Source organism: Sus scrofa, chromosome 4 (genome assembly GCF_054392235.1).
Source record: "Sus scrofa isolate SSC_HxYL_T2T_F1_AM1 chromosome 4, Sscrofa_HxYL_maternal_Yorkshire_Landrace_v2.0, whole genome shotgun sequence".
NCBI classification, from domain to species: Eukaryota; Metazoa; Chordata; class Mammalia; order Artiodactyla; family Suidae; genus Sus; species Sus scrofa.
In genome coordinates, this window is record NC_139386.1 from 2413803 (window position 1) to 2438772 (window position 24970).

At 67.2% G+C, this 24970-nt stretch overlaps 2 protein-coding genes across 2 annotated transcripts; both read right to left on the minus strand.

The window, feature by feature from the left end:
• Positions 1-1132: 1132 nt before the first annotated feature.
• Positions 1133-7394, minus strand: PTP4A3 (protein tyrosine phosphatase 4A3). Its single transcript, XM_021088815.2, has 5 exons — positions 6849-7394; positions 5054-5146; positions 3723-3853; positions 3155-3229; positions 1133-1851 (listed from the first exon to the last, which is right to left on the minus strand). The coding sequence occupies exons 1-5, from the start codon at positions 6951-6953 to the stop codon at positions 1734-1736; spliced, it is 522 nt and encodes a 173-aa protein (XP_020944474.1). The 5' UTR covers positions 6954-7394; the 3' UTR covers positions 1133-1733.
• Positions 7395-7490: 96 nt separating this feature from the next.
• LOC146403639 (uncharacterized) lies at positions 7491-22716 on the minus strand. The gene is made up of 6 exons (XM_085024285.1): positions 22656-22716; positions 22418-22518; positions 21273-21437; positions 20419-20678; positions 19600-19828; positions 7491-7718 (listed from the first exon to the last, which is right to left on the minus strand). The coding sequence occupies exons 1-6, from the start codon at positions 22714-22716 to the stop codon at positions 7491-7493; spliced, it is 1044 nt and encodes a 347-aa protein (XP_084880411.1).
• Positions 22717-24970: the final 2254 nt, after the last annotated feature.

A 24970-nucleotide genomic window follows, 5' to 3' on the forward strand; every position in this document is an offset into this window, starting at 1 on the left:
TCTGCCTTTCAGGACTCCCCCGTCTTGTCCCCTGGCCTCCGTGGGCGCCCACCAGGCCCTCCTCTGCTGCAACCCCCTGGCTGGGGCCGGACCCAGGGGGCTGGGGGAGGGTCCCCTCGGTCTGGTTGGTGGGCGGGGTGCCATCTCCCTTCAAAGGGGAGGCTGCCCTGGTCTCCCTGAGCAGGTGCCCCTGGCCGCCACTGGGCACCGCGCGGGCAGGCCTCCTGCCTGCCGCCCCCTCCCCGCCCCATTTGGGTTGACTCTTCCTCCAGAAAGTCTGCTTTAGTGAAAGCTTGGGGCTGGGTGGGCCTGGACCCCATGGGCTCCTGGAGCCAATGGTAATGAGACTAAGCCCCCAGGAACACGGAGATGGGCTAAGTCTGGAAGTGGAGGGAGGTCCGGTCTCGCCAGCAGGGAGGTGGGCTCGAGACCTGGGCACAGGGAGAGGCCCCGTTAACAGCACCGGCGGTAACAGCTCACTGCCAGGCCGGCCATAGCAGGCCGGGGGCACAGAGACGGGGCCTTCCCCCACGCAGCCCACCCAACCCAGGAAGGGGCCGGCCCCCGGCTCTGCTGAGAGCTGCCCGCAGGAGCCCGGAACAGCGATCCAGGCCCTCACGTGCCCCGGCCCCTACACACACCCAGACCCACCACCCAGGTGCCCGGGTCACCCCCGCCCTCCCGCCTCCCCTCCCTGGTAGGATGGCGTGTCTCCCCCCCCCGCCGCAAGCCGGGTCAGCCGTCACCCCCACTCCTTTCTCTGGGCCTCTGGCTGAAATGAAGACGCCACGTGGGGGCAGGACAGGGCAGCCACCCTGCCCAGAGGATTTACCACGCGAAGCCCACCCCACCTGCACAGAGACAACGCTGGTGACCTGGCCTCGCTTGCTATGGCCCCAGCCCCCAAAACAGCAACCAGTGGGCGAAGCCTGCTCAGGTCAGGCCACAGCCCTGGCTCTGTTCCAAGCAGGGTCCCTGCGCTCACTGGCCTGGACACCAGGGGGCGCCCTGGCACCAATGGCCGGTGCGGCTGCGGCTCAGGCCCTGGAGAGCGGCCTTCCTGGGCCCCTTTTGCCCTGCATGCACCCCAAGGCCGCCGGGCCCACACCCCACTCCACAAGCACACACAGCCTCAGGGTCCGGTTTTATTGCCTTCGAGTGTCCGGAACACCTGACCGCCCCAGACCCAATAACTTAAGGTGCCAAGAACAGGTCAGGGTGAGGGGCTGCAGAGGAGGGGCCGGGCCCAGTGGTTAAAAAATACACCGTCTGCCCCCAAACAAACAGGCCAGAGAAGAGAGCTGCCAGGGGGCGGGGGTCATTCATGGGCAGGAGAGCCAAGGACACAGGGAGTGGGGGGACTGAGGGGCAATAAAGCCTCAGAGGGACAGAGTCACAGGACCCAGAGAGAGACACAAGGCACAGGGACAGAGAGTCACACACAGGGCCCAGGGACAGACACAGGGCACAGAGGGAGAGACAGGTGTAGGGCATGGAAACAAAGGGAAGGACGGACCAGACGGTGGCAGACACACACACACACACGCACACGCACACGCACGCACACGCACCAAGACGCGAGGACAGGGACGCAGGGGTCAGACGAAGGAGCCGGCGGGGCGGAAGCTGGACCACTGGTGGCGGGCGTGCTGAGGTGTCGGCAGAGAAGGCGAGCCGGAGGCACCGCGGCCAGGGAGCCCTCGGACCCGGCGGCCAGGCGCTGAGGTCCTGAGCTACATGACGCAGCACTTGGTCTTGTGTGCGTGCGGGTCCTTGAACCGCAGTCTCTGCTTAGGCCGGTACTTTTCCAGGTAGGTGAGCTGTTTGCTGTTAATGGCTCCACGCCGCTTCCTGGGCAGACAGGACCGGGGCAGGGGTCAGGCGGGACCCGAGCTCGGCCACCTGCCCTGGCGCAGAGTCCAGTGCAGGGCACGGGCCCTCGTGGCCGGCAGAGCCCCTCCCACCCCTGGGCCTCTGCCTGAGCTGTTCCCACGGCCAGATCCCCCTTCCCCCGTCACCTGCCATCACCCCTCTGGCCTTCAGCTCACCTGGCTATTGCCTGCTCCTGGCTGACTCCCTGACCCCCTCTCCAAGGCTTATGGGTTGACCCCAGAGGCCACAGGCTTTCTGGGAGCGAGCAGGGAGGGGGCCTCAGGTGTCCAGGTATAGGGGCACCCAGGGCCAAGCACCAAGGCATTTGTGGAGGTCATCTGACCCCCCAGCCAGTGACCTCAGGTGTGGCCATGGACTTGCTCTGGCCAACGAAACGTGAGCAGGAGAGAAACAAGCCTGTATGGCTCAGGACCCGGGGTTGGGCCCAGCCTCAGAGTCACGGGCCAGGGAACGGCAGGCGGGGGCGGGGTGTGAGAGAGGAGGGGCCGTGGGGAAGGCCCGGCTCTGCCCTGGGCACCCCGCGGACCTGTGCTCACAGGGAGAAGTGATCTGTGCCCGCGTGTGTGCCCGGCAGGTGCACGCGGGGCTGGCCGCTTGGCTGGGAGAAGGAGACGCTGTGCCCACGGAGCCGCCGTGGGGGGGCAGTGCAGGAACACTCCCAGGCAGAGCTGCGTGTGCCACATGCACACTCACTGTGGGCTGTGTGGGGGTGGGGGTAGCCACAGGTCCCCCGTTCTCTTGGGGGAGCGGCAGGCAGGAGGCCCTCCCCATGGAGAGGGAGGCGGCAAGGCTCCCTGAGGGGCTGGGGATGGGGGGGGGCAGGGACCACGCCATCAGAAGGGCAACTCTGAGACCCTGGTGTGATGGCCTCTGGGAGGTGAAGGAGGGGGCCCCACAGGAGGACCACCGGAGGCTTAAGAAACACCTGCCTCGACTCCTTCCCACCCTGATTGATGCCCCCAGGCTGCGGGAAGCACGGCTGGCAATGGGGCCAGCCAGGCCCGCACCCGGCCCCCCTCACCCACCTCCCCCAGCACTGCTGAGCAGGCCATATACAGGGGCTGGTCACCCATGGGGACCAGGGGGCCTGGCCGTGGGGCCCACTTGGCCTGGGGGATGCGTGAGGTGGGACCGGGGGACACCTCAGGGGACATGTGGCGGCTGGGGGTCAGGACTGCCTGCTGGCCGGGCACTGGCCCCTGTGGGGTGGGGGGGCAGGAAAAGAGCCCCCTCGACCCGGCCCCCTGCACCGGGCACTCACTGTCGGATGAACTGGATGGCGTCCTCGTACTTCATCCCGCTCTCGATGAGGGCCAGCGCCACGAGGACCGGAGCCCTGGGGAGACAGCAGGGCTTGGTCGCCCAGCCTCCACATCCACCCCCTGCCCCCAACAGGCCGCCTGATGAGACTCAGAGCAGATCCCCGCACCCTCAGGGCCTGAAGGGCTGCCCGGACCCCCCCAGTGCCCTCCTCTCCCTGCTGTGTGACCTCAGGTGGGCCAGGCAGCCTCTCTGTGCCTCAGGCTCCTCGAGCGTAAATGCATTGGTGGGAGGGTCGAAGGAGGGAGAGCGAAGCAGGGAGCTCAGGTCTGGGGATCAGAGCCCAAGACTCGGCTCTCGCGCCTGCGCGCTCCTTCCTGCTCGGGGCAGGGACGAGGTCACGACCGCAGCAGGAGGCAGCGGGTCAGACGTGAGAAGGACCTCCTCCCGGCCCACGTCTTGGAACCCCCAGACGGAGGTCGTGCGTGATGTGGGATCGGCACACAGCCGAGAGCGAGCGAGCCAGGCCACAGGTACCAAGCTCGAGGGAGGCTGCCCCCCCCGCTCACCGTCCCAGGCCGGCCACGCAGTGCACGGCCACGCAGCTGCCCGGGTCATCACAGAACTTGGTCTTCAGCAGGCTCAGCCAGTCCTCCACCACCTTCCCTGGCGGGGGCGCCCCATCGTCAAACGGCCAGTCCTGCAGAAGGGGGCCGCCTGTGAGGACCCCCAGCCCAAAGGCGGGGCGAGGAGCGGGGCCCAGGCCGGCCCGCCCACCAGCACTCGGAGAAGCTTGGAGGATGTCAGGAGCCCAGGCCCCGGAGAGCTCCCACTGCCAGGCTCCTCCTCATTCTCGCCTCCAGGAAGCCTTCCCAGAACACCCGGCTCTGCTCTTCTGCGAGCCTGGGAGCCCCCAGGCCCTCCCGTCAGGCCGCCGTGCCTCTGGGGTCAAAGGCTGACCCTCAGCCAGCCTGAGAGGTTCTGGGTCAGCAGGCCCAAGGGGTCTGGTCCATGAACGCAGTTGAACGTGGCCTGTGTCCCCAGCCCCAAGCTCAGCTGCTCAGAGCCCGCCGGGCCCCAGGAGGACGAGCTACTTCAGTGCCATGAGGCAGATGCAGGCAGGCCAGAGGGGCTGCCTGGAAGAGGCGCCCTCGGCGCCAGGGGAATCCGCGGGGGCCACCAGGGTCAGGCCCCGGGTCGGCTAAACCCGCCCCCAGCCTCCGGATTCGCAACCCCTGGAGGAGCCTGGTCTGCCTGGTGGCTGTATGTCCAGCCGACCCCTTCCTGCTGCGGTGGGAGGGGCGGGAAAGGCCCCGGCTCCCTGCGCGCCTGCTTCACATGAGTTCACTGGGGCGCCTCTCAGGCGCTCAGGCTCTGCAGGGGAGGTGCCTGGGGCCACACCACGGGCAAGGGGCAGAGGCAGGATTCAGGCAGGCCTGTCTGACCCCGAGGCTCTGGCCCCTTCCACCACCTTCACGACTGTCGCCTGCCGGAGTCCATCCCACAGGGCTGGCGCCCGGGCTCTGGCTGCTGTGGCCCATCCAAGACATGTGGCAGCAGAGCTGTCCCACCTGCCACCTGCATGCCAGTCCCCACAACCGGGGACCAAGGAAACAGCCCCAAGGGTCCCTCCCCATGGCCTGGGCAGAGCCTCTCCAGGGCCCTGCCAGGTGGCACCCTCCCGGAGGCACCTGCTGCCTGGCAACGGGGCCCCAGATGCCAGGCAGTGAGACAGAGATGAGGCCCCTGGGAAAGCCCAGACACTCAAGATGGGGCCTGTGCCCAAACACAGAGAGGGTGGCAGGTGGCACGTAGCGAGGCCACGTGCCTGCCTCGCAGCGAGGGCCCCCAGCCGCCCACCCCTGTGGCAGCAGCGAGGCCACCACGGCCGCAGCCTCACCACGACAGTGATGCCGTCCTTCTCCAGCGGGGCCTTGTCGTAGGTCACCTCGCAGACACGCACCACCGTGGTGGCCCCGTATTTCTTCAGATCCTGGCAGGGAGGAGGAGACAGGGCTGCACCGGGGCTGCGGGGCTCAGGGGTGGGGGCCCGCCGACAGGGCCCTGCCTCCCCGACAAGACCAAAAGGCTGACGCCCCGTGACTCACAGCGGTTCACAGACTTTCGGGCTCAGGGACTTGTGGGGAGTAGAAAAGTCCTTCCTGATGCTTCTGGGACAACTGACCCTGGGCCCAGCCGACAGCACGGAGGGAGCCCCCACTGTCCCCCGCCCTCACGGCCGTCACCTCCCGGCCTCTTGGTACTCGGGACCCTAAATTCCCAGGAAGGGACAGAACACCACCAGCCCACGTAGCGGCCCCCGCACGGTCCTTGCTCTGAACAGCCCTCCCGGCCAGGGCTGCAGGGACAGGTCCAGTCAAGGCGCGCAGCCAGACCCCACGGGGCCTTCAGAGGCTTGGCGGGGCAGGCCTCTGAGGGCGCCTCAGGGAGGAGAGCAGGCACCTGCTCAGGGGTCAGCTGCCCAGCAGCGGGGAAGCCCCAGGTACCAGGGAAGAGGTCAAGGCGCCTCACGGCCAGGCATGGGCATTTATACCCGGGGGCGGGGGGGTGGCGGGGGCCACCCCACAGGGTCACGTGCAGGGCTGCTCCCACCCCACCTGCCCCCGCAGCTATTTTAGGAGGGGTGAGGCATCAGCTGCTGGACCCTGCTCATCATGCGACAGGGACGCCGGACAGTGAGGGCAGCACAGAGCTATTCTGAGAATGGAGGGGGTGTTCAGGGCTCTGAGACCCAAGGGGCACCTCAGATCCCTCCGTGTCTGCAACAGAGTTGCTGCCACCCAGCCAGGAATGAGCCCTGACCCTGTCACACGCTGAGCCCTGACCCTGTTCAAGCGCTGAACCATGACCCTGTCACACTCTGAGCCCTGGCCCCAGTCACAGGCTGAGTGCTGTGCTGTCTTTCCCAGGCCCTGCTCTCACCTCTAAGGTCCCAGCTATGCAGGGGACAGCCCTCCTCTACAGGGTCGCCAGCTGCGTGCAGGGTCCAGGTCCCCCGAAGGCCCGGGGCCCACTCCCTCCCTCTAGACAGTTGTTGAAGTCCTCTTGTGCCCAGGCCCCTGATTCCTCATGACAAGTGCTCGAGGGGCTTTCTCTCCCGTTGCCGAGAGAATGGCTGGAGGTCTGAGATCACCAACGGCCCTGCCCACAGCCCCAGGCTCTGCAAACAGCAAAGAGAGCTGCAGAGGCCTGGCTCCTCTGGGGGCCTCGCGGAGAACGGCCGGCTCGACGCACACCTGCGTCCAGTGGTCACTCTCCTGTGGCCATCGCTGACCCCGGCCAGGCCCCTCCTCACACAGACCCCTGTGCCCTGAAGCCCCCAAGGACTCCCCAGAGCCCGTGGGCTTCCTGCAGCCTGGGCTGGCCCTGGAGCAGGCCTTCCTGCCTCCTCTTCCCGCCCGCCTTAAGCAGCCTCTCCTCGCCCGGGGGGGCCCTTGCCTCCTCCTTCCTGCTCAGCCTCCGCCCAGGACTGGCCGCCACCCCACTCTCCTCCCTCTGAGCCCGCCTCTGCCCCACTGTCCACATGCCAGCCCGCCTGCAGGGTCCCCGTGGCCCCCCTACCCCCAGCTCCAGGCCTCTCGTGTGCCCCCGGGGACCCTGTAAACCAGGGTGGCAGTTCTGCTCCCCGGCGCGGTCCTCGGGAGGCCGTGCGGCCAGGCGTGCGGGCCACTCACCTCAATGAAGGTGCTGAGGGTGGCGTTGGTGGGGTTGTGCGTGATGAGGAAGCGCATGTTCTTGTACTCCACCTCCACGGGCGCCGGCCGGTTCATCCGCGCCATGGCTGCGCCCCGGCCGAGGGAGCGGCCGGCCCACCGGCACCCCGGGCCCAGGCAGCAGCGGACCCCTGTGCTTGTCCGAGAGCGGAAACGCTTTCTAAAAAACCCGCCCCCCACGCCCCGCACAAATATTGTGCAAATACTTGGGGGGGGGGGATGGTGCCGGGGAGGTGAGGATGTTTAGGAAACAAAAGGAACGAAACGGCCCCCAGGAAGGAAAACGGGCGAGTCCAAGCGCGCGCCTCCCAGAGCTGGGTAATGACAAGGGGGCAAGAGAGAAGATGACGACGACCCAAAAAACTCAGCCGAGGAAACTTTCCAAAGGCCAAGGGGACGGCGGCCGCCGCGGCCGTGGCTGTGGCCAGCGCTGTGCCTGTCGCCGGGGACACCCTCTCTGCATCAGTGGACGGGTCACCGGCCGCCTTGGCTCAAAGGCCCCAAACCCCCAGCGAGCAAAGGAAAAAGGAACTTGAACTGAACCAACGGGGTGGCCCTGGGGTGGCGGGCAGGCGGCGGCTATGGCGCGGGGCGGCCGTCACGTTACCCCATCGGGGCACGGCGAGTCCTGGAGGCGGGCAGGGGGCTCAGGCGGCGGAGCCGGCCCCGGGCCGGGCAGCGGGGGCCATGGGCGGGCGAGGGCAATGGTGAGGGCCGGGGGCGCGGGGGCCTCAGCAGCGGGCGCGGCGGCGATGCTGGGCGCGGCGGTACCCAGAGCTGCCCTCCAAGCCCCTCTCCATAAACCCCAGGCTGGTCAGCAGCAGGCGGCGTCTGCAGGAACAAGAGAGGAAATGAAGAAGAGCGAAGGCAGGTGAGCCCCCGCCCCGCGGTCACGCCAGTGCTTCTCCCCGGCGCCCCTGAGGGCCACTGAGCTGAGGGACCCTCCTTGGGCCTCGGTCGCCCCGCCCGCGAGCTCGAGGAAGGAGCACTCCCACCAGGGCTGACCCGGAGCCCTGAGCGACAGGACAGCCACCAGGACGGGGCAGAGAAGGACGGAGGGAGGGACCCACACCTCCCCAAAGACTGTGCTGACCCCCAACATCAGCCTGGGCCCCTCCACGGCACCCCCCCCCGACAGTCACCCCTCCTCTGCGGAATTCTGGCCTCTGTGGATTTTCCAAGCCCAGATTATTCAGGGGGGGCCAGTCCTTTGGGAGGGGGCTCAGGCATGGGGGCCAAGGTGCCGGAGCACCATGGGGTGTGATGCCCCCATTCACAGCCATGAACTGCCTTAAAAAGCCATGAACTGCCTTAAACGTCTCCCACGGCCCCCGGGGAAACCTGTGGCTCCGGTCAACCTCAGCCCCTGGGCCACGGTCCACTCCTCGCCCGCAGGGCTGGCCAGGCACCGAGGTAAACAAGCCAGCTCTGCCTCCAGGCGCTGAGAAGCAGGGACAGACCACAGGGGCCAAAGGGCCAGGGCCAGCCACCAGGTACATGCAAGGTGATGGCCAGGCAGGCGGCCAGGAGAGGGGTCTCACTGTGACAGAGCCTCAGAGAGGGACGTCGCTGGGCACAGAGACAGCCATCAAGCACCTGCATGCCTGTCTCTCCCTCTCCAGGCCCCGAAGGGCCAGGGCCAGGGGCCCCGGCAGGAAAACCCAGCCCCACCCCCACCCCATGGACTGGCTGGGAGACCTTAGGCACGTCATTGGCCTCAGTTTCCCCATCTGCACAATGAGGGGCCAAATAAGTTGTCCCCCGGGGTCCCTCTGGCACCCTGGGCAGGGCCGGCATCCCACCTGCGCACCCCCCCACCCAACACCTCTTACCTCTGCCCCTGCCCAGCACCCCCTCCCCCAGCTGCCCGCCAGGCAGCCTGGGCCCCTGAAGCCTCAGCCCAGAGGCAGGCAGGGCCCGCGACTGGGACCCCAGACAGCAGGGGGGAGTGGGGTCGGCGGGGCAGGGCGGAGCGGGGGAGTTTCACCTCTGCTCCGGGCTCAGGGCAGGTGCCACAGCTCACCCTCTGCCCCTTGCCTTGTCCAGGAGGGTGACGAGAGGGCCCCCAGGGCTGGGGGGGAGACAGGGAGCAGGCAGGCACCCGCACCATCCCAGAGAGAGCGAGCTTTGGCTGGGAGTGCAGGCGAGGAAAGAGCCCGCCGCGGGTGCCCAGAGCAGCACACAAACACCCGCCCCTCCTGGGGCTGTGGGGTGTTCCCGAGTGCGCACGTGTTTACCAGACAGAACGGAGGGAGAGGCCCAAGGAGGCCACAGGACTACAGGCTCCTCCTGAGGGGCTGACCCCGCACCTCACCGCCCACAGCCGCTGGGCACCTGGGGACACCCCCTGGACAAGGGCAGATGGCCTGGCTCTGCTGCCAGCATCCCTGGGCGGCCCTCAGGGCTGAGGGCCCAGAATCACCCCACACTACTGCCCAAGTGAGCCTCAAGTGTCACCTGTTGGCAGGGGTCAGGGGTCAGACTGGCCACGGGCACGGAGCAGGGCCTGAGCCACATGGGGTCAGGGTCTGGGCCAAGGTTAGACCAAGATCACTGCCAGGCTGGGCTGAGGTCTCGCCACACGGCGCACTTGTCTCCACAGTGTCTGGGGCCTCCACCCATGTGGGAGCAAAGCAGTGACTGCCCCCTCCTGCCCCAGGCAGCCCCACAGCTCACTCTGGCCTTGACCTCTCCCAGACAGGGGCCCTCTGTCCTGACCACACCCCCTTGATGAGGTCACTGAGCGGAGCCCCCAGGCCACTCCCTGCCACTGGCCCACAAGGCAGCGCTGGGAACCCCCCCCACCATGCCCAGCCCGCAGGCTCGGAGCCCTCTCCTGAGTCCAGCACAGCCCCCCTTTCCTGACCTTTCAGGGGAGCCGGGCCTGGCCCTTGTTCACAGAGGAGTAAACAGGCCAGGCAGAGAGGGGGGACTTGCCTGGGCCCTGACCAGACCAGGCGCGGGGACACTGCTCCCCCGCGGGGTTCCTGAACCTCAAGTCCTGGAGACTCATTCCTGGTGGCACAGCCCGTTCGTTAAGAGCTGGCCACCTTGGACTCCAGAGGGCTTCCGAGAGTGCCAGCCTCCCTGGACCTAGCCGCCATAGGATGCCGGGGACAGGCTGGAGGACTAGGGCTCAGCGGGTCCCAGGGGAGCCAAGGTGGGGCCGCGGGAGCACCGTAGGCAGGGCTGGGCCCGGCGGGCTCAGGTGGCGCCGCGGGCGGGGGCACCCTGTCCCGCGGTGCGGGGGCCACCGTGCGGTGCGTGCGGGCCGCGGTCGCTGGTTCCGAGGGGTGCGGCTCCCTCCCCCGGGCGGGGCTGGGGTGCTCCCGGCACGCCCCCCGCCCGCGCCCAGCGCCCGCCCGGCTCACCCGCGCGCAGGCGTCCCGCCGCCGCCTCCATCCGCGCGGGGCCGGCCGGGCGCGGCGACCGAGACCCAGTACGCGGAGCCGAGCGCGCCGGCCTCCCCGCGGGTGCTCCGCGGCCCGTCTGCCAGGGGCTATTTATAGCGCCCGGGCGTCACGTGGGTGGCGTGGCCGGTGACCAGCGAGCGACCCGGCTAGTTGTGGCTCCCACACCTGCCTCCTAAATATAACCACGGGCCGGCCCGCGCAAACAAAGGGGCGGCGGAGGGCCGGGCCCGGAGAGGAAGCGCTGCAGAGGAAGGGGAAACGCAAGGGCGGGGGCGCTGCCCACGCAGCCCGCCTTCCTCCCGCGGTGCAGGGGCGCCCCTCACCCGTGCGCGCCCCCCAGAACGCTCTGGGACTCCCCACGGCCGCATCTCCAAGGAAGGATTCCCGCAGCTCAGAGGGAGGGGCTGCACCAGGCCGGAGGCGCTCAGCTTGGAGCCGGGCTCCTGGCGGGGACCTCGGCCCGGGGCCAGGCCTGGTGGGCAAGCTCCGCACGCGGAAAATAGAAAGGCGAGGGCCTATGGCCCAGATGGGGTTCCTAGGTGACCTCCCCAGCATGGTCTGGCTCTCCAGCAGCAAGCCAGTGGCCCCCTCCCCTGCCCGAGCACCTACTAGGTGCCAGCCATTGCCAGCCATGCTCTCTCCCTGGCCCTTGCTCAATCTCCACTGCTGTCTTCCCCGGCGCCCCCACAGTGTGCAGGTGAGCAGAGGAGGCATGGGGACACACAGCAAGGCAGCATTCACCCAGGGGCGGCTCCATATGGCTCATCCTCCAAAGCTCCCCGGCAGGCCCCTCCCCCTGAGGCCTCTGGGATGGGAACCCCCACCCCTGGGCCGGGCCTGCCCCCACCAACAGGCTTCACCTTCACCTCCTGGAAGCACCAGGTCAGGAACACACGTGCTCCCCAGACTCCGAGCCCCAAGAGTGCAGCCTGGCGTTGCAGTCAACCCTGTACCTGTCCTGGCAGCCCCCAGGCCCCGGAACTGGGTGGAGCAGGGTGGGTAGTCACCCCGGCACACAGGATCCCCAGAGGCCTTGGCCTCGCTGGGAACCCAGCTCTGAGTCCAGCTCCCAGACAGCCCGCCTGGCCCCTGCAATCATCGGTCAGCGCCACAGGGGCGGGGTGGGAGGAACTGGCCAAGGGCCAGCCCAGAACACAGCCCCCTCCCAGACTCTCCCCCCACACATCCCGGGGTGTCAGCCATGCCTGGGACCCACACTCCCACCCCCACTGGGGGAGCAGGCGGAAAAGCGGCAGAAAGCCCGGCCCCAGCCAAGCCAGGGGCCGAGCCCCCAGGCAAGGGCTCCTCCACCCAGAACCGGATGGGCTCGGCCAGGACTCCCGCTCCAGGGCTCTTAGGTCCCCACTTCCAGCAGCATCCTCCTGAAGGCCAGCTCTGGGCACTCAGTACCCAACCCCCGGTCTTCACCTTGAGAGCGTCCTGAGGGTCTGTCCCCTCAGACACTGTGCAGACACCGTCCGTGAACGTGACACAGAGGTCACCATATTAACAAAACAGCAGCTCAGAGGGGTCGAGGGATGTGCATCCTCTCCCATCACGCTCTGCGATCCTGCACCTGGGACCCGGGGCCACCCTGCCGCTCGGGCCACAAATCTGAGCCCCAGCACCCGTCCCCCTTGCCTGGGGCACCCGCTCTGGCCAGGCCTAGGGGGCACCTGCCGCAACTGGCACCGTCCCAAGCCCTTCGGAGAAGTCTATTTTTATCAGGGCAGGAGCCGTTCCTGGAATCCTCCCAGAGGGAGCCCAAGTCCACACGGGCTGGGGGGCGGGGAGGGGAGACCCGATCCCCGGGGAAACCTTCCCAGAGCCTTCCTGCCCTGCACGCGCAGCACCAAAGAGCCAGCACCCCCTGCTGACCAAGCTCCGCTGCCTCTCCTCCTGCCACCCCCCGCCCCCAGCCACATGCCCATCAGAGCAGTGTGTCCGGACCCCGAAGGAGGGGGCCGGGGGCTGATCCCGCCCACCTCCAGCACTGGGCCTGGCACCAGGGGGCTCTCCACGTGTTGTGGAAGGAGAAATTACCCAACGTTCTGGGCAACGATCCAGATCTGGGAAACATCCAGAACCCATCATGGGATCTTAGCTCTTGAAGTCCAGAGGAAACTCAAAGGTCATCTAAGCCACCTATACGCCAGCTTGCATACTTCTGGTGACGGGGAGCTCACTGCTCCTTGGCAATACCTGCCACCTTCGGGCAGCTTCCCCAGTATGACCCTCCCTCCAGTGCCTCCTGAGTGCCCACTGCTGGGATGGGAAGCAGCAGGAGGAAAACTTGCGGGCAGGTCAGTGGCACGGCCAGCGGTGTGGGGGGCAGAATCAGAGGGTCAGGGGGTCGGGGAAGGCGTCCTGGAGGAGATGAGCTCATCCTCAGGGCTTGACCTGCTGCCCTGACGCCCTGTGCAGCCCGGGCCATCCCTTGCTCTCTCTGGGGCCAGTGGCCTCCTCTATAAATGGTGACACTGCCAGGAAGGAAAGCCAGCTTCTCTGGTGGTGCCAGCTCCGAGCCAGTCACGGGGCGCCCAGGCTGTGACCTGGAAGCAGAGCTGTTGGGATCAGGCTTGCGTTTCCACCCGGGGAAGGCACCTGTTCCACCCGCCGGGGGCTGCAGATGGAGGCAAGGACTGCAAACACGTCCCCAGAGCTCTGTCCCTGCCCACGGGCGCTGCATGGGGCCACCCTCACCACACCTTGGCTTTAATAGTGCCCCGAGAGGCATGGTACCCACTTGCCAACCCAAGTGGCCCGCCCTCATGTACCATCAGCCACCAGCACTGCCCGGGCAGGCTACAGCTTTACTGCGGACAGGGAGCTGCAACTGCCACCTCCCTGGGCAAATGGGCACCCGTGTGAGTGCGGGCAAGGCTGCTGGGCTCCAGCCTGGCTGTCAGCAGTGGTGGGCACAGAGCAGACAGGCAGGCAGCCAGGCGAGCCAGACCAGCCACCCTTGGGTCTCCTGACCCTGTGGCCACCCGGAGCCCACCTGGCAGGCGCCATTACTGCCACTGAGGCCTGCCGTTGCCACAGTCCTGGCCAGGGCCTGGCCCCTCCCCTGCCGGGCCCCTGTAGGACAGGAAAGGAGCTGAGCGGAGGAGCAACAGGAAGGCAAGGCCGAGCCTGCCTGCCAGGTCGGGACCGGGCTTTGGGCTCTCAGGCCTGGGGTCAAACCCCACACTGGCTGTGACACCTCGCTCTCCAAACCCTGGATCCCACCTGAAAGAAATATGGCAAGCCTTGCTTGCAGGGGTGGCCAGGGGACAAAGGGCCAGCAGGCACCGATGACCAGAAAGGGCCTCGGTGGCCACCAGGAGGCAGCTCAGACGAGGACACTGAGATCTAAGAGGGAAGCAGGACCCCTGAGTCCCGCGCACGTGCCCCTCTGCCCCCAAGAGCCCCCTGCGGCCAAGGGGGTAGGGTGTCTCCCCGCCCAAGGGCCTGAGACAGCCGCCTCCCTCAGCCCCTCCCCTGACCCACAGCCCCGGGTGCAGCCCTTCCTGCCTGGAGCTCACAGCTGGGGCGCAGATGGCAGGGGTCAGTGGCTTGGAAGGTATGGCTCCTACTGGCCAGGCTGCCTGGGACATCGCATGGTGACACACTGGCCGCAGCTCCTCCGGGTGTCCAGCGCATGGGGGCCTGCACCTGGGGCCGCCGGCCTCTGCCCGAATCCCCGCCCATCACTGACCGGACATCCCACCCCCACGCTGCCCCCTCCCCAGGGCCTCAGTGCTGGCTCTGAGTCCTCCCCCCGTTGGCCCCTGCTCCCCTCCCAGGACTCCCTCCAGGGGCACCAGGGAGCTGGCATTCGCTCCTTCCCTCCTTCAACTCTAAAGACATTCCCTGAGTATCTCCCAGTGCCGGGGCTGCGCTAAGTTCAGGGCACACAGGGGAAGAAGCCACCAGAACAGGCAAAAAGCCGGCCCCACCCCACCCTGCCCTGGGGAGACACGTCCCAGACCCGCCTGGGTGGCCGGGTGGTTACAGTCCTGCCCAGAGGATGCAGGTACCCGCATCAGGCAGCACTGCTGGGTCAGGGGTCACCTCGCCCTGGAGCCAAGCCCCTGGGTTCATCACAGAGATTTTGCTCCATCCTGTGCCTCGGTTTTCCAAGCTGTCACCTGCATGGTTAGAATGTGGCATTTTCCCAGGGTGACCTGTTCCCCAGCTACCCAGGTCCCACCTGGGCCACACCTGCCACCAGCCCACCCGCCCCTGCCCTGGCTCCTGCTGGGGAAGCATCACTCCCACGGAACTCCCACCTGGCCTCCAGGCCCTTGACTGTGAGCCCTCCCCGGGGACTGCCCTGTGCGCCCCCTGCAGCCCACCTCCCTAGGCTCCGGATCAAACATCTTCTCAAATCCTTACTCTCTGCACCTCCGCTTCCTCATCAGCAAAAATGGAAACAACAGCAGCTGCCCGGCAGGGCCTGGCACGGAGCAGTCACAGCCTGGCCGTCGGCATTGCCCGTAGGACCCTCCCCACAGAGCACAGAACGCCACCCCCCTCTCCAGTCTCAGCGCGGCCACCTAGGCGTCCTCCAAGGCCAAATGTAGTGCCTCCGACCCCTGTCCCCACATCAGGGTGCTGCCTCCCAGGCCCCTCCCCCAGGCCCCTTCCACCCCGGGACCCCACCTGAGACCCCAAATCGGGGACACAGGGCTGCCCTCAAGGATGCCCACCCGCCCCACCCCCTCAGGGGAGGGGAATCCCAGGGATCCCCAGCTCCCCACCCCTCCCTTCTCTCGACCAAGCCCCCCTAGCCAGCCGGCTCACCCATCCCACCAGCGTGTGAGAGATCGAGTATTCTTGGAGTTTCCGCTGTGCAGCACACTTGGGACTCAAGTTCGATCCCCAGCCACTCGCAGTGGGTCAAGGATCTGGCGTTAACCCAGCTGCGCCTTAGGTCACAACTGTGGCTTGGATCTGATCCCTGGCCCGGGAACTCCATATGCCGCGGGGCAGCCAAAAAAGAGAGAGAGAGACATGCGTTCTGGCCTCAGAGGGAGGCTCAATATGGTTTTGATACTGGGATCAAGGGGCCCACCCACCCAGTAAGCGGTGCCACAGCGAGGCCTGGCCTGAGGCTGGAGACAGGAAGGTGGTACCCACCCAGCTGCCTCTCACACACCATCTATGGCTCCCTGTGGCCTGCGAAGCTGAGTTCTGACTCTTCAGCCTGGTCCACTGACCCCTGCCCCTCTACCCGCAGCATCCTCTTGGCTCAGGGCCCCATAGTGGGTGCTGGGGGTCAGAGGTGAGCAAGACCCCAGGACCCCACCCTCAGTCTGGGATGGGGGTCCGTGGGGGGGGTCCCACAATAACCAGGCAATGGGAGGAGGGGGGGCGGGGGCAAACACCGAGGCCTCTCTGAGGAGGTGGCCTTTGGGCAGAGACTCAGGACCCACACCAATGGTAGGGCCCCCGAGGGGGACGCAGCAGACTCTCTGCGAGCCCCATGGCCAACAGTGAGCCCGTCTAGGGCTGCTCGCCAGCCCAGGATCCGGATCACGCCTGCTGGCTCCGTCACCCTCACCCACCACGCCCCCATCTGAGGCCGCAGGCTCTGAGCCCCTTTCTGCACGAGGCCGGGGAGGCGGAGCAGAGCCATCTGGAGCCTGGTTTTCTGGTTCTCGCTGCTCCAATGCATCGCGCACATTCGGGATTCACAGCCCAGGACCTGCGGCGCGCCAATGTGCAGGAGGCCCGCAGAGCAGCGGGAGGGGACGCCAGGTGGCCCAGCTGCAAGCACCAGCCACCGTGCAGCAGGCCCCCAGCTCAGAGCCCAGCACCTCCTCCTTTGCACACAATTGTGACCAGCTAGAAAGCTGTAGAAACTTCTTCCAACCCCTCAGTGGACAGCAGCGGATGACGGGCTCAGCCAGCCCTGGCAGCCACCCCTTGGGGAGAGCCCCCTTCCTGACACAGCCTAGAGATGATCGGGGCCAGAGGGTATTAGCCGGAGGTCCCGCACCCCTGAGCTCCCCCTGGTTCATGCAAGGGGACTAAACACAGACCAAGCAGGTCCCCGTACAGCTCAAACCCCGAAACGGCATTAAGGGCCATGCCAACCTCTCAGGACCTCCAAGCGCACCTGTGACCACATGACCTGGGACAGCTGCTCACCCAGCTGTCCTGAAGCAGTGACTCTAGCCGTCTCCTTTCTGTCCCCAACATGACAACAGATGATCAACTACGCGGTCCCTGTGCCCTGACCCTCACTTAACAACAGGGGACGCGGCCACAGAGGGCTCAGGAGCACTTGGCTCCCCCCACCGCTGGCCCTGAGTCCCTGCCGTGCCCTGTGATCCCATCCCACCTCTGTCCGTGCGACCAGCAGTCCTGGTCACCCTCTCCCCCGCACCACTGAGGCAGGAGTGCTGCGGCCCGCAGGCTCGGTGCACAGCACTGGCAGAGAGCCGGGAAGGGGAGGGTACGTGCCAACACGGTCCAGTTTGGGCTCTGGAACGAAAGGGACCCCTCACCCACTGGACGGAGGAAAGCACTGAGGCTGCAGGGGAACTGAGCGCAGGAGCAGGAAGGCCTGGGGACCCTGGGCCCCGCCCCCTCGGGGGCTCCCGGCCTCCTAGGTGCCCGCGTCCTGGTCCTCACCCACCCCCGAGCCTGCCAGGAGGCCTCAGACACTCACCCTCTGTCCAGAGTCCCAGAATCCGGCAGAGGCCGCACCCCCAGCCCAGCTTTATCCCAGGCGGGCCTTCCTCCGGCCCAGACCGCCTGCCGGTCCGCCCGCCCAGGAGGCGGGGGCTCGGGCAGGGGCAGCATAGCTCCCAGGGCAGCCCAGCAGCCAGCCGAGGAAGGGGGCTGGGACGCAAATCTGAGGTCGCGGCGGTGCCCTGGGCCCAGGAAGAGGCCAGGAGAACCCCCCCCAACTGGCCGGGCTCTGGGGCCTGCAGGGGAATGGACAGTCCCCAGGGCCCTGTAACTGCTGGCAGCCAGAGCTGAAGGAGCAGGAGGGGGCAGGCACACAGTTAACCGGGGAGTGGCGGGGTGGAAATCAGAGCCCCCCCCCCACAGACCCTGCAGCTGGCAGGGTGGGGGTCTCTGGCTTGTCTCCCCACTGCGGGCTGGGAGAGGTGCCAGGGCCGCTCCTTTGATGGAGGGGGAGCCCCCTGCACCCCCCAGCCGCCCCTGCAGAAACAGCCCCGCCCTCTGCTGCCTGCCCCCGACTTGAGCAGCCCCCGTGCCCTCCACGGACCGCTCAGGGGGCCTCAGGGTCTGTCCCTCTCAGGCTCTTGCTCAGAGCCCCCCCTGAGCTCAGCTCTCAGCTTCTCTATTGGGTCTCCTCCATGAGGCCAGGGAGAAGGTCAGCTCGCAGGCCAATCGGCCCAGCCCACCCCGGCCTGGGATCCAGGGCCCTGCAAAAACCCTGAGGAAGTGGGAGCCCCCGCCAGAGGGGGAGGGGCTGTTCCTGCTTCCCAGGGTCAGGGTCATCCGTCCCTCCCCCGCCAAGATGCGGCCCCAGGCCTGGGACCTCAGGAGGGGTGGAGCCCAGGGAGTGAGGGGGAGGGGCTATCTCAGGCTCACCCAGCCCCCACGACTGTACCTCCTAAGGGCAGAGAGAGGCCGCCAAGAAGGCCATGCTATGCCCCACCCTCAGCCAGGTGAGCAATGGGGGCAGTTCCCAGCTGGAGGAAGGGCCTCCACCCCCTGCCCCCCAGAGAGCTGCCTCATGACCTCACCACCCCCGGCCCCATCCACATGTCCCACGAGTCCCCACAGGCCGCCACCCCAGGCCTAGGCCCTTCCCAAGGGCTCGCCACCCAGGCTCAGCCCGTCACAGCCCCCCAGTGCCTCAGCCAGTCCTCTAAGCCCTTCTCGGCCACGCAGGCCACCTGCCTCTCTGCTGGGACCCACACACTTGCCACAGGGCCTCGTCCCCACTGCTGTGCCCTCCCTCTGGCTGCCCCTCCCCCACCACAGGCAGGACCCTCCCCTGCTCCAGCCACAGCCCCCCCTCCACTTCCCCACCCCTCCCTCTGAGCCAGTCCCAGGGGCACCAGGGACCACCGACCAGCCTAGGCCCCCCAGGACGGGGCCACGGGAGGATAAAAACCTCAGAGGGCACCGTGTGCTGGTGGACGGGACTGCGAGACCCAGCAAGGGGACAGACAGCACCACGACAGCTCAGGCGGGACGTTCAGCACCCACCCCGTCTCCGTGTGGACACGGCCCGAGCGCCGCTGTCAGCGTGTGTCGGAGATGCACACACTCACCTGTGCCACACACAGGGATCTCCAGACCAGATGCTGTGCCCGGCGGGGTGGGGACCTGCCGCCCGCAGCGACCCTCCACATAGCCCACGCCCCCTGGCCCACACCCCACCTGCGTCTGACCTGGGAGGCCTCCACCCAGGCTGGGACGGGCGAGCCCCCCCACCCCACCCTCCAGGGACCTCTGCCCAGAGATGGGGGGGTCCACCTGTCTGAGCCCCAGGCCTCACCGCCCACTTCAGGGCCCAGGATCTGCACTCCCACGTGCAGCGGGGCTGACTCCCAGCCTCCCCTCTCCCGGAGGGCTGCGAATCTGAGATGCTGGAGGCTGCTGCCAGCCCAGAGCCTGGCGCTCTAAGGTATAGGGTTTCGGGTTGGGAACTTGTGGCCCAGACTAGACAGGAGCAGAGCTTCGGAACCTGCCCTGCCCTCGGGGTTAGACGTGCGCCCACGTCCCGCCCATTCCTCCTGGGCCCCGCTGAGCTGGCACCAACCCCTGGCATCATACCACCACGTCTCCAAGGCCCCTAAAGGCCGGTGCCCAGAATGGGCGTGGTGTCCCAGCAGGGCAGGGAGCTTCACGGAGCCACTTGAAGCTAACAGCCCCTGAGAGGCCCTCCATTCCCCCCCCCCGCCCCTGCCGCTCAAACCCCTGCCAGGAACGTGGAGGCCCCCAGGAGGCCCAGAGGAGGCCCCCAATCCTGGCCTCCCCAAGAGCTAAGCCCTCCCCAGGCAGAGCCCCAACCGCTCCTGTTCCATGAGCAAATACACAGGACCTCAACAGCAGAGGGAATTCTGGGCTCAAACCGGGCCCCCAGGCTGGGGCCTCAGAGAACAGGGGTGGGTGCCAGGGCCTTCACAGAGGGTCCATGTGGCCTAACGGGACCTCTCACTGGCCAGGAGGAGGCTGCCCACCAAGTCCTCAGCCCCCAGGATCAGCTGGAGGCCCCACAGGGGGTCCCCAGCTGGTAAGGGAACAAGGCCTGCCCTGGGATGCCCGTGGCAGTTGAGAAAGCCCGCCCCTGGCTGCTGTGTGCCCTGGGCCCACCTGCTCACCTCTCTGGGCCCTTCTGAGACATCAGCACCCTTCGCGAGGTGGGAAAACGGAACTGCACCCCGTAGCTGCCATGGAGCTGTCACGTGGCCGGAAAGGCAGGGGCGGGGTGCACACGTGTTAGGCAGGTTCCAGCTATGCCCGCTTTGCAGAGTGGGTCCTGAATCACGCTGGGCACGGCCCCCAGCCCCTCTCGGGGGGGAAGCAGCTGCGGCTAACTCCTTGGGACTCCTGGACAGTGCAGGACAGGGAGGGAGTCGAGGAGGAGAGCCGGAGCAGAGAAGACGGGCCGTCAGCAGGCACCAGCACCTCCCCACTCCCGGGCACCCCCACCCCAACAGGCAGCAGGGTCGGGTCCCACCCCAGCACCCTCGGGGGGGACGGTCTGCCCTCAAACACTGCACACTGGGGAGACGGGGCGCAGAGCCGGCCCGTCCTGCAGGGAGGACACTGCGAGTCCCGGGGGTGACTGGATCTCGGAGCACCTGGAGTGGCGGCCCCTCTGCTCAGCACCACACCCGGAGGCCGGCCCAGAGCAGGAGGGATGCGTGCTCCTCAAGGAGATGGAAAGGCGGCCCCCCAGCACCCCCAGGCCACACTCGGCCACTGCCCAGCTCACCATGGCTCCTACCCCCCATGGCTGTCCCACCCCTGGGCTCCGTGTCCAGTCCTACGAAACGGGAGAAGGCCGGAGCACTCCTGCCCCATCCGCACAGTCACAGCCCCCCCACAACCACCCTCAGCCCAGCGCTGGAAGGCGCCCGCCACCCCACCGTGTGGGTGAGGAAACTGACGCCCAGGCCATGCCATCAGCGACTTACCTGAGGCCACACGGCCGAGCTGCCAGCCCCAGGCGGCTGCAGGTGGTGGGGGGGGCACTTTCTATGTCCTTCCCCCTTAAAACAGCCCCTGAAGGGACACTGAGGCCCAGCCCTCCACTAGCTGTCCAGGCGCCTGCCTCTGTCCCCAGGGTCCCCTCCCCTGGTGCCCCGGAGCGCAGGGGCACCAGGGGGTCAGGCGGGCAGGAAGGGTGAGCGAGATCCCAGAGGTCGCCAGGGCCGCTGGCCAAGGCCCGGGTGGACGCACGTCAGAGGGGCCGGCAGGAGCCACGGGAAAGAGCTCTGACCTGGCTTCGGGAGGCCACGTCCAAAATAACCAGCCCCACCGCCCTGCAGGGCCCCAGCCGGGCGCACGTACGCCTCTCCTCCCTGGGCGCTGCCAAGCTGGGTGCGGAAGGTCACGGCTATTTCTGGGCCGGCCTGGCAGGGAGACGCGGCCCCCCGGCACCCCCAAAGAGCCAGCGCAAGAGGGGCAACCGAGGCCCGTCAAGGCCGGTCACAGCCACGGGACATGCGGCCTCGACCTGGCGCCGAGGGCCTGCAGGGGGGCCGCATGCTGCTGCCCTTCCTCCCCGAGCTGACTCCCTTTCCAAATGCCCCTCGGCGCTACTAGCATGTCAGGGTCACGCTGGCCCCTTCTCAGTCCACCAAGCCCGTGCGGGGCCCTTGGCCGGACAAAGAACCACATCTACCCCGAAACAGCCGTGGGCCCTGCTCTCTGCTCTCCAGCAGTCCCGACCCTAAGCAGAGCAGAGCCGCAGGAGGCTTTGACCATGGCGGGGACCACCCCCCCACCCCGTACCCACACAAGAACCCCATGTCCTGCCAGCCCACACCCCCAGAAATGCCAGCACTGCCTCCTGCAGCATGCAGCCTCCAGCCTGAGGCTCCACCTGCCCCCGTAACTTTGCGGGCGCCGATGACCACCTGACCAGTGGGAACACGAGGCCCAGAGAAGGCATGAGGCAGCCCCACTCAAACCCCCAGGCCAGGCAGGCTCTCTGGGGACAAAGGGGCAGGGAGGTAACAGTTCCCTGTCATACCCCATACCCAGGCTTCTGCCCCACACGCTCCTGCAAGCTGCTACTGCCCACAGCACCTGCCCCCCAAGCATGTGGCCAGATGGGGAGCCTGGCCTGCTTCCCATTCTGGCTCCCACACTGCAAGCTGCGTGACGTGGGGCACATCCCTCAACCTCTCTGTGCCTCAGTTTGCTCATCTGTTACGTGGGTTCACTAGGAGGCCACCCCTCATGGAGCTGCTGCTGGCTGTCCCCCTGGGTCTAGCAAGACGCTGCCTCCCGAGCAGCCTTGCCGGAGTCCCTCGCACGCGTCCACGTGCTGGGTAGCCACAGGGCTCTGACAGGACCCTGGGATCCCGGGGAGCCCACATTCACGTTGGTGATTCTCCCCGTGGGTTTCTTGGACACCGAGGGGATGCCTTGCCCCAAGGACGTCTCTGAGCTTTAATTCTCTACGGACACGGGGATCTGAAGGGGGGGCAGTCGATGGTGCGTTTCCAGAATGTTTCTGAAGCCAGGTCCTAGCAATAAGGTACATCACAGACCCGCCTCGGCAACGCCAGGCCAGCCGGGCGCCCCTGCTTCCCCAGCGGGAGGGTCTGAGAGCCTCGTGGCCAGACCCCCACCTCCTGCTCGCCTCGCTGAGCCCAGGCCCCATCTGTGAAACGGGACCCTGCAGACCCCTGGTCGTAGCCACAAGGAGTGGCAGGCAGGCCACGCTGGCGGTCCCTGTGTGACCATCATAACAGGGGAGGGGGCAGAGCCCAGGGCCGGCCGCTCCGACACCCCGAGCCCCTCCCCGGTGTCCGCACCTTGGCTGTGCCTCAGGACAGTGACCTGAGGGTGGCAGGATTAGCTCCTGGATGCAGGTATCCCCTGCCCTGAGAACTGGGGCCCAGCAGGAGCAGGCAGCAGAAAGGCCCCACCACAGGGAGCCCCGCCAGGTGCCCAGCCACTCACCCTCCCCACTGCCCCTGCCGCCCGCTTGGCAGCCCCGCCAACAGGCAGCCCCACCAAGGCCAAGAGAGCTGCTTTCCCAGCCAGAGGCTGCACAGCGCGCCCTGGAGAGCCAGGCATCAGCACCCAGGTGCCGGCACCGCCTCCCTTACTGTGTGCCTGTCTCCAGAGAGGAAGCAGGGAGCCATCAGAGCGGGTGACCTAAGGACCTGAGGATCCCCGGGAGGGACGGGAAACCTACCGGCCTTTACGAGGGGCTGAGGCACCTTCCAGCCCAGGGGCCCTTGGGAGGCCCTGTGCATCGCTGCCAGGTGGCAGGCAGCTCCCACCACCCCACAGCCTGGCTTTCCCTGGGCTGCACGGCCCCCAAGGGGAACGCTGTGGGGAGGGCTCAGAGGCACTGGCCTGAGGGTGGCACCCAGGGCCCAGGAACTCGGCCCCACCTGGCAGTGTCACACACAGGCCAGGCTCCCAGGCCTTCTCCAGCAGAGCCTGGTCAGAACTCGGGAGGATGGCTGCCGGTCAGCATCTCGGGGACCAGGAGGCGCTGGGCAGCACCTGCTCCACGCCGGGCACAAATGCCCAGAGCCAGGAGGTGCAAGCCCGGCAGCCCCTCCTTGGCAGGTCCAGCAAGGCCACAGTAAGGACAGGACAGAGACAACCAAGTGTGTGCCCCCTTGGCTCTATCTGCCCCTCGGCCGCTCTGTGAGCCCCGCACAGGGCAGGGCCCGGGGTGCAGAGTGGGGTGGGGCGGCCCAGGTGCCCGGCTCAGATGGGGCTGCCAGCAACACCCCCAGCCACGACTCTATGCCTGCACCCCGTGCACCCTGCCGCCCGGGCTCTGGGGACCCACAGCAATGGAAACACCCCAGGGCGGAGAGACCAGTGACACACCCCCGACAAAGAAGCCAGGCCACGTATGTGGGGGGCCAGGGTCACAGAGAGGGGAGCAGGGACCCTCTGCACACAGTCGTCGACCTGCCCCTAAGCCACCTCCTACCTTCCCTGGACAACACCCGGGACGGGGCATGGCCTACCTGTCCCCCCCGCAGCTGAGCCCCGCGTCCCAAGCAGCGAGCAAGTGCTGGCTTCACTTTCTTCTCGAAGAGCGAATGAAGTCCCTGCCTGCCGCCAGCCCGGGCCACGGCCAGTTAATCCTATTTTGCAGACAAACCGCGACCCGATCAAGCCAGGCCACGTGGCGCAGGGGAGCTGTTGACTTTGTTTTTTTGAATTGACATAAAATTCACCGGTCATCACAGTCACCGTTTCAACCATTTTAAAGTGCGCGCTCCAGTGATTTTCAGCGGGTGCCCTGCGTCGTCTCATTGTCACCACCCCCGAGCTCCAGATCACGGCCTCGCCTCCCAAGAGACCCCACGCCGGAGGCCCGCCTCCCCCCACCCCGCCCCGGCAACCAGGAATCTGCTCCTGATGGCTACGAGTTGCCTGTTCTGGACACGTGGCCCCCACGGAACCACCGCCGGGTGGCCCTTTGTGTCGGCTCCTCTCACGCAGCGTGACACTTCCAAGGGTGGCGCATGCCTCGACGCAGCTCAGGACACCTTCCCTCGTGGCTGAGTAACAGTCCCGGGGGTGGGGAGATGGCATTTAGCCTCTCTGCTCTTCGGCCGATGGACGTTTGGGTCATTCTGGTTTCCTTTCACCCCCGGGACTGAGCAACAGCACATACCAGGGAGAAATGCTGGACGGGGGTCCAGGTGACACGGGGTGGCAGGTGCCTGGCAGCCCTTCCCAGCCCATCAGGGCTGCGCCAGGCTGCCGAGGGTGCTGACAGGCCTGAAGGGACAGAGGCCCAGCAGACCAGGTGGGAAGGGCCCCCCCAGGGTCCCAGGTGGGACGGGGCTGGCCTTCAAGAGTGGGGGATGTGCCAAAGCCTTGCGAGAACTTAAAACACAGGCGCCCCGCAGAGAGTGACCAGGGGTCTCAGACCTCCACAGTCGCTTGCGACGGGCCTGGCAGGAGGCAGCGCCGGCTCAGAGGGTGTGCAGGGCCCTGACTGTGCCTTCAGCCTCACAGACTGAGCGCTAAAACCAGAGACGGGAGCAGAGACGGGCAGTGATCCATAGGGCAAGGCCACCCTCGCCCGGGCGAGGCCACCTCCTCCACCAAACAGCACGTTCATGCGTGACTTCCCGCCTCCAGGAGCCACTCAATCGTAAGCAGGCAGGACATCCCCGGAGAGCTGGGCTGGCCCAGGTGGCGTCCTGGACAGCACCCAGTAGGACACAGAAGGACATGCCACCCCCCTTTGGCCTTAAGAGAGCCAACTGGGTGAAGGGGGGTGGCTGCCCCAGCAGAGGGCACATCCTGAGCAAAGGCCATGAGGCAGGAAAGGGCAGGGAGCTGCCCACCATGGCAGGCGGGCTTTGGGTACATGGATCAGAACCGCTGCGAGGAGATGGGCAGGTCTCCGCAGTCCCACATCCAGGCTCGTCAGAGTCAAGTGCAAGGTGAGAAAATGGAAGCTCCCCAGAACCCCCAGCTCGGGACAAGAGAGCCACTGGGGTGGTGGCATGGTCACACCTGGGGCCA